This window comes from Drosophila innubila (assembly GCF_004354385.1).
Source record: "Drosophila innubila isolate TH190305 chromosome 2L unlocalized genomic scaffold, UK_Dinn_1.0 4_B_2L, whole genome shotgun sequence".
Lineage (NCBI taxonomy): Eukaryota > Metazoa > Arthropoda > Insecta > Diptera > Drosophilidae > Drosophila > Drosophila innubila.
Genome location: NW_022995372.1, coordinates 11,995,890 through 12,008,847, shown reverse-complemented (window position 1 = coordinate 12,008,847; position 12,958 = coordinate 11,995,890). Strand labels below are relative to the sequence as shown.

Below are 12,958 nucleotides of genomic sequence, written 5' to 3'. Positions count from 1 at the left end.
CGTTATGTAGGAGTATTGGGCTCGTACTTTTCAGCTACCGCTTTACAGCCGTGCAAATCCCTTTCACAAAACAAAAATCCATGTTGCTCAGCTGTCAGCCGGTCGCTGCCAACCGACATTTGTGGCTTTTAAAGCGGCATAAATGATTTTAACGTGTCTCGTGCGCTCGCTAAAAATATTTTCTGCGCCATGTGCAAAACCGAGAGTACAAAACATAAAAAAAAAATCACACAGCAGAAAATATTTGTGACGGGGAAAAAAAAAATAGAATTGGAAATGAAAAGCCGATCAGAAAATATTTATGGCCATTGGCTTTCATATTTATTCAATGGCCCATTTTTTGGCGATAAGTCGCAAATAGTTTCTGATTTTCCTTTTCTGGGAATATGTGTACATATCTATATGAAAAAGTGTAGGTAAAGTTTGTGCCACTCGGAAATGTCACTAGACAGAAAGTTTGTGGCGTAGACCTGCAGTTAGTAAACATTACCGATTTCTTTTCTATTTGTTTCTTCACTTTTCTCATTTCTCTTAGCCTTCACGACCACAAACTGCAATTTGAGCTGTCAATTTAAGCCATTTTCTCAGCTTGTACACTCTCTTTTTTACGGGTATTTTCAGCTTGTTATTAAATTCTTATTTCTTGATTACTAAGCAACAAATCTGTCTACAAAAATGTCGCATTCAATCAGATTGTATTATTTTATCATGTAAATGTGTAAAAATGCAATATTCTTATTTACAAATTCTTAAGGTTTAACTGCAAATCAGAGAAATCTATAGACTTTATATAATTTAGTTCATCTGGTCAATCAGTTATTTCAGAGTATCTTGCTGTCGTTTTCCAATGCTTTCGTTTATCGATATTTGCTGACTATTATTTTTGAAGTGGTAGAAGTTCTTAGAGCATATGTTGCTGGCATAAGGACTGAGTGAAGAACTATTTATAACTGCAGCTTCCCTCTGTATTTTCCGCAAGGTCACACTGCATGTTATAGTTCACATACGCCATTTTGTCTCCGGATGCACCACAATTTTGGAATGTGGCAGCCATTAGCTTGCACAAAAATGTTGTATTTGCAATTGTTTTTGGCATTTCACATTTAATAATGTTAAATAGCTGCTTTAAAGCTTTTGGTTAGTTGCTTAACATTATCGAAAATGTACATTTATATGTAAAATAATTGTTGCGGTTTCTGTTTCGTACTGTGCATAAATTTATTGTACTTTCATGCATTTTAATTGCAATGATTAAAGTTAAGCGCCTTGTATCAAGGATATTTTATGGCTAACATAGCATTTGAATTCATATTCACTTATTTATAGTTATTTATTTGTGCTTTTTTTATGCACATTTTGCGGTAATTCGTTGGCTTTTCTGATAAGAGCTATTATTTAAATAAGCATAATAATGCAGCAACTATGTATTGTAGAAGCAAATGTGGTTCACTTTTGTATTTTAGCAGGTATTAGGTCGAATTTGGTTATGTAGTTTAAACAAATATATTTTCAGCTTTGTTCCTGTCAAATTTTTAATTAACATATTTACTGCAAAGCAACTTATAAATTAGTGAGTGCCTTGAGTAAATTAAGCTGAGCAAATTGCCTTTAAAACGGATAAGCCTAAAATAAAAAGTGAGTTCACTCTTTAACAAAGGTCATAAATAGGCTTATCTTAAGCTTTTCGTTTGCTTTTTAGATTAAAGCGAACAGTAAATGATTCCTTGACCGCATTTGTAGGCATCATTTACTTTATTTTTTTATTTATAACAAAAATCTTATCTCACGAATAGTAAACCCTTGTCAATAATAGAATTAAATATTAAATGAATATAATGAGATTCTATTAATTACAAATATAAAACGAATATTATTTAAAACAACTTTCATAGTTAAATGTAAATAAATTAATCTAACAATAAACAAAATTATTACCAATCAGTAAATATTTTGCAACAATTTAAAATTTTGATACCATAAAATATTATGAAATAGACTCAATTCAAAGTCGTTTTAATAATACCCATCCATCTTTTTATATGGATATTTCAATTAGAAAGCTACGACTGTAATAATAAAATAGGAAAATAAAGAAACTAATTGAAATTCAAAGGATTTAATTACAAAATGTTATGCATATGAAATGCGTGTCTGTGTAATCGGCTTAAACTAAAATAAACAATCAATTTGGTATTTACTCTGTTTGGCTTAAAATAAGTAATAAATAGTTAAATGTATAACATGTAAATAGCAAATATAAAATAAAACAAAGTTTTCTTTCGATTATCATTGAATTTCCATAAAATATGGTAATTATATTTAACACGCATTCGTGTTTTAGAATTTATTGTAACTACGTGTTTTATGATTTATATTTGCACGAATACACAAATTTAAGCACTCTCTTACACACTCATTAACAGGTCGAAGAGCGAATTATAAATAAAAAAAATTGTTTAGAGTGTTGAAGGCCATTTAATATAATTGGCTTTATGCGCTACGTTGCCTGAAAAGCAGTCAACAATATGTTCATAATTATTGCATTTGGTGTATTGTATAAATGTGCAAATAAATTACATGCAAAGTGCGACAAGTACAATACATAAATAGAATAATAACATAGGAAGCATGCAAATGTCTGTTAATTATTTAAACAAAATTGAATACTGAATCCCTCTGTGTTTGCGACTTTCACACAATTCGTTTGTTCGCGTTCGCTGAGCACATTTTCAATTAACGGAAAATCGCACTCTTAATGCACTCATCCCCCTATTTACACACACACACCCACACATACACTCGCTTTTATATATATATATATTACGTAGGCACAGCTTTGATTTGTTTAATTAAATTACACTCAGACAAAGCCTTCAATCATTCACAGTTTTCCAATCATTCATTGGCTCATTCACGCGAAACACAAACAAATGTCAATACTAACACAGCTCTCCTTATGTATGAGTAAGTGCTTCTGGGTGTTTATTTGTGCATGTGCGTGCATGTGTGTGTATTGGCTAGCAGAGGAACTACATTGTACACTACATTCTAGTATTTATATAGTGCTCACACTTCAAGCACTCACATATGTATGTCTACGTTACGTTATTTAGCTTCAGCTGCAAGTGCAAATCGTGCGTTCAATCTGTGTGTGTGTTATACCCTACCGAAGAGCATAAAGCTTATGTCTAAAAATTGTCAAACATTTTTCCAGTTATATGTGTATACAGTATTAAGTTTTTAGTTTTTTAAGCAAATAATTTATTTTTTTTTTTCTTATAGTGTTTCCATTTTTGGACCTCAGTCAGTTTTGGATTTTTTTGGAATTTTCCAGCCCAAGAAGTAGTTTCGTTTGAAAAACAAAATATATATTTTTTCCAGTTATAGGGTATATAGTATTAAAAGAATTCTCCTTATCTTTATGATTGTTTATTAAACAAATAATTTATATTTTTTTTCTTATAGTGTGGAACTCAGACAGTCAGTTTTGGATCTTTTCCTTTAAAAAAAACATATTTTTTTTTAATTTTTCGAGAATTTCTTGAAAAGCGGACAGGTAAGAAATATTATATTCATAACTGCCCACAAATTATTTATATGAAAAGTGGTAAAATAGTTCAAGTTTTAACGAAATATTTAAAAAAATATTTTCAAAGTTATAAAAAGAGTTTTTTTTTCTATTTAAGAAGAAAAGAAATGATAGAAGAGAAAAAGAAAAGAGGGGAAGAACAAAGTATAACCTTTCGGAGCGATTTGCAAAGGCAAACTGAAAAAAATAATAAATATAATATTTCCAAATAATATAAAATCTCGAATTCATATACTAGTTAATTATTTTACACATATCCTAATCAAAAACATAAGGGTATTAAAGCTGCAGTGCGTCTGGGAATTTGCATGTTTTCAAGTACTGCTTTCTGGTCTGTATTAGCTATTGGCCATACAGAATTTGCCATGATTGAGTGAGCATTGAGTGTGCATTGAAATGTTAATTAACGTAAGTTGATAGAAAGAGAGAGACCGTTAAGCCAATAAAAGAGATTTTGAATGAAGAGTAAAATAAAAAATGTGAATGATATGTACAGTGTAATCGCCAACTCTTAAACAGATGCACTTAAGACCTGGCTTAGCTAATTATCAACTCTTATAAATGTCAAGTTGGGTTGGGCAAGTTCTTTGTGCCAATTTTTCCTTTCATTTTTCAAGGATCAAAAATGAGAGAGAGAGAGAGAGAGAGAGAGAGAGAGAGAGAGGGATAGTATTCGTCTGTCTAAGTATAGAGTTAGTAGTTCAATAAAACTTTCGCTTAAGTGCAGCTCATCCACAATGTGAAGCGTTAAACATATTTACACGCTAACTTGGCTGGCACTTTGGCTAAGTAAGTAAGTTCTCAAATTGACACATTTTTTCCCCTAAGATAGAACAATGGAAAGTCATTAGGGATTGATGCACAAAAGGAATTTTCTGGCAACATGCTTTCCGCATTATTGAAAACTTACCCGTAAGCAGGCGTGGCAATTAACAATGCCTGCAACATCAAGAACAACAACAACAGCAACAGTAACAACAAAAACAAAAACTGCAACAACATCAACTAGTTTCAGCTGATGCCAAACGAAGTGAATTTTATGCCAACGGGACTTGTATGCAAATTGCATGTTGAGTCCTGGACTCACACTCAAAGCACAAGTAAAAAAGATAAATTACTTTTAAAGTGCGCAGGCTACGTTGAGACTGGTTCAGAGGTTGAGTTTTCCTTTGGGACTAACTCTTCATTGGCCCAAATGCAAATCGCCTGATGAGCGTTTGCCTATTTTTGGCATTCTGATGACTTTCTGATTTGCTTTCGAAACAACTTTTTTGTTTTTTTGTTTTTGCCACTGCAAGTTTTTTGAGTACTTTCGTATATTTTCAAGTCTTTTCTCCAATTTTTTTTATGTGCTTTGAGGCGCTTTTTGTTGCCAGCTTGTTTATTATTTGTTAATTGAAATGTTTCAAAAAAGTTACGCATGCTCGCATGTATTGAAGGCCGAGGGGCAAAGGCGTGTGGCAACAGTGTGGCAAGTAGCCCGATTGAGGCTGTTGCAGCTTCATTTGCTGCTCCCACATCTAATGTCTAAATCATAGCTTGCCATCAAAACGTGGCAACCAGCACAAAATAGGTAAAGCCGAAAGCAATAACTGGGCTAAAAACTTGTACCCTTTTTATTAAGTCGAAACTTCAATGCTCTTTCTTTGTTATGCTGAGAGCGCAGTTTTAATGCAGTCAATTAAAAAAAAAAATATATTCTTTTTAAATTTAAAAAATTTTTTTTATAAAATTTTTATTAAATTGTCAATACCTTTTAATGTAGTGTATTACCGAATTAGGCAAGACAAACAGACTGGCCAAGTTATTAGGCAAGCTCAGATTTAGTGCTGAGGTTAACATTTTGTCAAGGTGTGGCTTCCAACATTTCAAAAAAAAAACAGTTGGAAAAAAAATATCGCAGTGGGCAGCAAAAAAGTCAAAGAGTAAACTTTGTGCAGAAACAGTTGCAGGTGTCTGTTCGTGTGTTTGCGTCTGTGTCCTGACTATCCTGCCTGTCCTGGCTGCTCCGGCTGAGGGTTTTCTGCTGTTTCGGTTTGTGTAACTATTTTCTATTCATTTATGCATTTTGGCAATAAAAATTTCATTTTTTGCTTAACTAAGTGAAACGAAAAGGTTAAAAGCAGCAACGCAATAGCAAACGGATATCATAAAGGAGCAACAGCAGGAACTAGCGACCAGCGACCAGCCAGGACATCGTCTCTCTGCCACTGAAAGGGGCATTTTATCTTGGGCACTGCTGCTCTCTCACTCTCTCTTCCTCTCTGGCTATCTGTCTGTGTATCTGTCCGGCAGTCTGTCTTTACCATTGCATAGATAACATTTCCGTCTGTCTGCCGCTTTTTGTGTAGTTCGTTTGCTGTTCCCAGTTGTTCCTGTTGTTCCTGTTCTTCTGCTCGCCTCTTGTTGTTGCTTTTGTTTGTTTGCAAACATTTTTTAAATTGTTTGCTGTAATTTGTTTCCGGCCAACGGCAAATGGCCGCTGCGCCATTTTGTGGACAACCTTACCCCTTGCGCCCCTCTGCCAACCGACCTGTAACCACACTATGCTGGCTCAATATTTGCCGCTTTCATTCGTTTTATTATTAAAAAATTATAATTTTAATGCTCGTCTATGTTTTACATATCTCTATTTTATTTTCTGGATATTAAATGCGATTTTTTTTCGGTTTGTCCAGCACGTTTGTCTCCTTCTGACTGGCTGGCAGGCAACAGCTGCGGCCATGTTTCGCTTTTGACCCTATCTCGTATTCCAGTTACAACTCCAACTCCAATTAGTTGTGTAATGCGTCTGAGCAAGTCCCTTTTGCATTTATTAGTTTGACTTTTTGCCAAGGATTTATGGTTCGTCCAACAAAATAACACACCGAAAATAAAGCAAAAATTTATATCATATTTTGCAGCTGTTGTTGGCGTTTGAAAATAATGTTTCAACCAAAAAAAAACCTTAAAATTTAAATGACAGCTGATAGTTTTTGTTTTTTAAATTTTCTCTGAGTTCCGCGGCCGATTTTACTGCTCAATTATTGATATTTATTTTAAACTGCATAAATTAATTTGCTCGTCCATTGAAAATGAATATATTAAATGAAAAATCAATTTAAATTTGTAATAAATATTTTATGAGCAATTAATTTTGCGAGTTTATAAACTCGATTAGAGAAGGTTTTCAGAAAGTTGACAGGTTGGTCAACAATTGAAAAATACTCTGAGTTATGATTTGAAACACATAATGATTGAAAAACATGCAAATAAGTTTATATATAAAAAATTTAAAATTAATTATAATATTTGTTTGCTGAGCTTAACAAATATCATTAAAACTGTATAAATATTATTATTTTTTTTAAATAAATTTTCATAGAATTTGTGTGCCTAATCTAAATATTGATGTCACTTGCAGTTGAACGTCATTTGCGTTGAGCAAATAAAAGTTTGCCAAAGCTCGAACGTCATGCCACGTGCAACATTTCAAACCACTCAAAAGTCACGTAGCATATCAGATAGCCAGAAATTAAAGCCAAGTTAAACATTAAATTTTTCCATGGCTGCAAAACCATATTGAGATGCTAAAATCGTTGGTTTCCAAATAATTTACGCTGATTTGTTTGCAGCATGGAATTGAATTTTTAGCTCGAAAGTTATTTAACTTTATTAGTGGACTTAAGGCAAGTAAGTGTGTTCAACTAGCCGGTACCCTGTAAAGTACTCTTTATATTTATTTATATTTTATATTTTTAGATATTCAATAAGAAACTAATTGAGTTTTTGTAGAGTACTAGCATGTTCTAAATATATTGTGTCTAGTACAAAACTATACTGACGCAGTTCTACTTACATACGAGTATAATCTCTGACACGTAAGCAATATTGAATTAGCTATTCGGCAATATCAGACTAAGAAACGCCTCGGGCTCATATAGTCACGTAGTTCTACAAGATAGAAGCGCACAGTTGGCTTTGAGGCTTCAGAACGTTCAAACTGGTTCTTAGCTGTAAAATAAATTTAAAAAGTTTTGCGATCAATTAAAAGAAAATTTAAATTAAAAAAAAAAAATTAAAAGTGATGGATTATTTATGCTTTAAGCTGTTGCTCCTCAGTGGAATATGCCTAACTTTGGTACAACTGCAATTTGCGGGATTCCCCGAGCAGTTTGAGGACAATGATCTGTTCGAGCACGAGGAGGATGACTTGGATTTAACACATGTTAACTGGAAAATGATGATTCCATTTTTGCTGCAGCGACAACAGCTTCGTTTGTGTTTGTCCATTTATCAACACGATCATACGTTGTTGGAGCAAACGCCATGTGAAAAGCTGATGAACAGTGGAATCATGGCATACTGTGATATTGGGCATGTAGAGGATCTGAGCATGACCATGCGAGATGCATTTGGTAGCATGCTGTTTGATACGTTGCAGAAATGCCGTCCTGGCTCGGAAATCTTTGGAGTGCGTTGCAGACGACGTGCCTGAGAGATTAAGGACTGAAATGGAGCTTGAGTGAATTGCTAATTCAGTATTCTTAGTCTTCATCATCAACACTGGATGTCGTTGTTGCTGCTGTTGCTGCTGCTGCCGTCTCTGTTTGTGTCCCTTGTCATTTCAATGTGTCAATAAAAATGCGATGTGGGTGAAGGCCTCGCCTGGCCAGGCCGGAGTATGAGCATGAGGAGGCAGGCAGGCGCAGGCAGGCACACCAGAGTCCTTGCTTAGAGGCATCATGACAAATGACGATTATAATTTGTAAAATTTTGCACCCAGCTTGTTATCCCTCGTCAGAGGAGATGGCCGACCAGTCCCGGCTTTGGCCTAGTTTTTCGCTTTCAGATTCAGTTAGTTCATTGCAATTGTTGTTGCAATTAGCAGAGACAGCAACGTTGCCAGTTCAAAGAGGAGAACGAGGGGCAAGAGGTGGACAAACATAAGCACTACGTTGGCCAGCTGAAAAACTGATGGCTTGATTTTCCATTAAACACTGTAAATGGAAAATTGCAACGAACAGTACAAAACAGAAAGCAAAGGCATTTTGTAGTAATAGTTGTTGCTGTTGCTGTTGCTGTTGTTCTCGCTGGCAATTACTGGGCAATGGGCGAAGCATTTAGCTTGAAATGATGACCATCATGAGTTTTCATTTTCAACAGTTGTTTCTTTCGCTCGTTTTATTTGTTTCTCTTGCTATTTTCTGCTTTACTTGTGTGCCGATGTGCTAAAACACCTCGGCATCAATCTTTATATAAATCAAAAATTGTAGCATACTTTTCAGATGAGATATAAAATGTCTGCCTCGACCCGAAAATGCTGCCTCGACATTATGCAAAATGCAAAGGGAAATTGCTTAAAATGATTGCATCTGGTTGTGTTGGGAGATTGGGTGTATGCTCTATTTTCAGATAATCAATATCAATAAACAGCCGTTGCCAGTTGGAAATTGCGAGCTTAGTATTTTGGCTCTCTACTTATATTTCAATTTAAATGGGGATATTGAATAATAAGCTGGAGAGATTCAAGAATGATTTTAGAGGGTATTTCTATACCACTTTTAATTGTATTTTCACTACAGCAAAATTTGATTTTAAAAGACATTTTCTAATTTATGAGTTTTTCCGGTTTTAATACCTTCTACAATAATTTAACTGAACTTAATATAATAATATAAATTTAAAATAATTCTATTTTATTTATATAATGTAATTGATAAATTTTTTATAAATGTTATTTTCAATTTACAGGCTTTTTTATTTCAATTTATTAACTCGATAATATTTAAAATATCTTATTCAAACTTAAATATTTCCAAACTTAAATATAACAAATGAAAAAGGGTAACTAAAATAAAATGTTTTTAGATAAATAATTTATTTTGTATCTAAATAATGTTAAGTTATAATTAATTATATTTCCGATACAGCAAATGGAATTTTAAATGACATTATGGACTTGAGCTGTTGCTAGCTCAGTTTAAATTTAACTTTGATTCTTCAAAAAGACATTTTTATTTAGTCGTTAGTCTGGTCCGTTTTTTTTTTTTAAATTCGAAATCCACTTCAAGCTGTGTGAAGCTGTAGTGGGACCTTGTAATGTAAATTAGTGAATTGTTTAAGATACTTGGAATATTTACGCTCAAATCAAAAAAGAAAGATGTTTTAACAGAGCAGTGGAACAAAAATGGTTGGTCGTTGGTATCATCCTGGGGCTCGACTCTGACTGGACTGACCAATGAATATGCAAACGACCCGCTGTCGCAACATTTTCGAAGTCCGTTATTGCGCAGTGAAAGGTCAAAGGGCGGACACGTCAAACGGCCATTAAGGCAATGAGCGCATTGAGTCGTATGCTTGTTGTTGCATCAGCTTCAACAGACAAAACAACAACAGTGCTGTTAGTTACTTGCATTTTGACTAGTCGACTGTTAGTGTGCAGCCTCGCCTCCTGGAATATGCATTTTAAAACCAAACTGAGCGCACTCAGCTTCACCTCCAGGACTCTTCCACCGTCTATGCTCAGTTGCTTCTGTGGGGCGTATCTTTTGTTTTTTGATTCTGCTCAGTAATTAAATTTTGCGCGGAGTTGTTTGCATTTTCTTCTTTGATTTTGCGAGGCCCTCTGCCTCGCGCCCCCCTTATTGCCCTTTGCTGTCTTTGATTTGCATTAGGAAAAAAAGTGAAAAATCTATTAACTTGCACTCGACACTGGCAATAATTTATGCAGCAATGCTTTGGGCATTCTTTGAACAGCAATTGCTTCAAGGCAGGGCTGCAAATCGATTTTAAATAGACTCACTTCAATACTTGAGCTTGATTTGCCTTAGGTTTTGCTTTTACCAATAAATTGCTGATAATGATAATAAATGTGGTCCGATGTGGTTTCAGACTGAATGAACTTGAAAAGTATTCGAGAACTTTAAAAATGATTCAATGAATATTTTATTATTTAATATCAGTCTGTACCAGTTTCCACTTTCGGCTAAGACTTTTGGAAGTGAAAATCCTTAACCTGTTCTAAATTTATTTCGGATACATTTTACGTATTGAATTCACGCTGAGTCGGTGGAGTATAATCTGATAAATTGAAAAAGATAGTTAGTTGTTATTTGACCTAAAAAATCCATTTAAAATATAAAGTTAAAATCGAAAAACACCTGTATGTAGAGAAATTTACAGTTTAATGTAATTCTACAGGCATCTAGATCAAAGAATTACAACTTTCCTTTGTAAATCTAAAAAAAGAGTCAAAAATTTAATTTAGGGTTATTATTTTACTAAAAAATTATGTATTCACTGCTTCTAAATCAAGTTTAAATAAAATATAGATAGCATAAAATAAGAAAAATGAAATCAATATAATTTTTTAAAACGAGCATTTATTTATAAATTTATGGAAATTTTATTTATTAACTATGACAACCATGGTATTGCAGCTAAAACTACTACAAGTGTCAGAGCTATGGGAACACTTTGTGCTATGTGCCTTGCTCCTTGTGGATGTCGCAAAAAATGGCGACAGCAATCAGAGCAGGCAAATTGATTGCATTATTGAGACAAAGACAATGGAATGACTAAAGGGAGGGAAGGAACGCGGGTTTGGTGCTATATAAAAATCGAGAATGGCGACAAGCTTAAGTGCCATATGAGAGAGATATGTGTACTTCAAGGCTCATTTATGACCCTTCGTGTTGGTCAGTTTTATGCATTTTCCCACACACACACAGACAAAGAGGGAGGTAGAGAAAGAGAGTAAAAGAAAGGACATTGTCAGGCATTTTGCCACGTTGTTTACTTTGTGTATAAACGAGTGCCACTTACTTATTTTGTGCCACATAATGAGCACTCCTGATGGCCGCTTATAAATTATATAACCCACAAAAGCTTACACTCGCACACACTTTTACACACACACACACACGTTTAAATAAACTCACAGCACACCCACGCAATTTGATTTGTATGGCTTTTCAATTTCTGCTCTGCTGCTATCTACTTTATTTTTTGTGTATTTTCCTTTTCCTTTTATTTCCTTTTCCATGTTTTTTTTGCTTGTGCTGCATTTGCCATTGTATAAATTTTTGGTATTTGCGCCAATTTCATTCCAAATTGAGCGCTGGCCACAGTCGTTTATTTTTAATGCACCCAACAACGAAACCAACGAAGCAATATGCCCGCAATTGGTAGATGGAAAAAGGGGGGAGTGTAGGGGATTAGGAAGCTGTGGAACTAGATCTTTTTTATTTCGACTGCTGCTTTTAGTTGCATTACTTTCGCTTTAGACATTAGAATAGAGCATAATAATTTTCAGATCAACCTTTAGTGCAAAGCGACTTCAAGCGTATCAAATAAAAACTTAAGTAATCAGAAAATTGTTTAAAAACCAACAACCTGAATATTTAGTTAACAGGTGAGCTTCTCAATCTTTGTCAATATTCCATGTATTTTTAAATAAAATATTTCTAATATAATAATGATTATTTTGCTAGTTCTCGGTTAAAATAAAGATTTTCTCGTTTTTAATGCATAGTTTAAGGAGATGCAACTGAAAACAATTTCTATTTGAATGTCTTCACCTGGGGATAGGGCATAAATATGTCGCTATTTCTCAGCACACAGCATTCCCATCCAACATTTCTTTTCTTTCTATTACTTGCAGTGCATTTTGGACATTGTGCCGGGGAATGCCAAACACTCGACTCACTCGTTCACAGGACACTCAGGCAATTGCAGGTGGTGAGGCGGGAAGCTGGGAAAGTGGGCAGGTGGGGAAGCCAAGTGCGCTTAAGATTTATGGCTTATGCCGGGGGGCATTGTTTGTGGTTGGAGCACGACAAGAACAACAACAACAACAACAAGAAATTGCTTTAGACATCAAATACAATCAATTTGATTGCCTCTTATTTTTCTGTATGCTGGAAATTTAATGCGATTTTGATTTTTTAATATTTTTAAACTATTGCACGGCAATTAGGCAATTAGCTAATGTGTCCCCTAGTGAAGGGACAGGGAAATGCCCAATGGCCTCCTTTAAGTGGATGTTAAAGTTCGTGTAAAGCTGGCCTCGCATAAATAAAGCATTCAATATCCGGCGACGGAAGTTTCAATAAGCCATAGGATATGAGCTTAAATGACTGGCCAAAAATAAAAAAAAGACGGAAACCGAAGAAAAACGTTGCTGATTCTTCGTCACTTTTTATGTTGCCTGCTTTTTGGGCGTGTCAGCGATCTATTCATGTGTAAAGCGTGCTGTGCTTGTGTGTGTGTATGTGTGTGTGAGTGTGTGTCAAGTTTAAATTAGTTGCGCGTCGGCCATTTTGCATAAATCATTTCCTGTTTTGTCCTAAAGATAAAAGCGAACGAAAGACAACGACGAATGATGAC

At 34.5% G+C, this 12,958-nt stretch overlaps 1 protein-coding gene across 1 annotated transcript; it reads left to right on the top strand.

Annotated features, from left to right (window-relative positions):
* Window positions 1-7,500: 7,500 nt before the first annotated feature.
* LOC117781064 lies at window positions 7,501-8,317 on the top strand. Its single transcript, XM_034617784.1, has one exon. It carries the CDS (start codon window positions 7,656-7,658, stop codon window positions 8,064-8,066), a length of 411 nt encoding a protein of 136 aa, XP_034473675.1. The 5' UTR covers window positions 7,501-7,655; the 3' UTR covers window positions 8,067-8,317.
* The last annotated feature ends 4,641 nt before the right edge of the window (window positions 8,318-12,958 follow it).

Excerpts from the sequence above, each read along its gene's own strand:
- LOC117781064 (XM_034617784.1), top strand. The coding sequence starts at position 7,656 with ATGGATTATTTATGCTTTAAGCTGTTGCTCCTCAGTGGAATATGCCTA.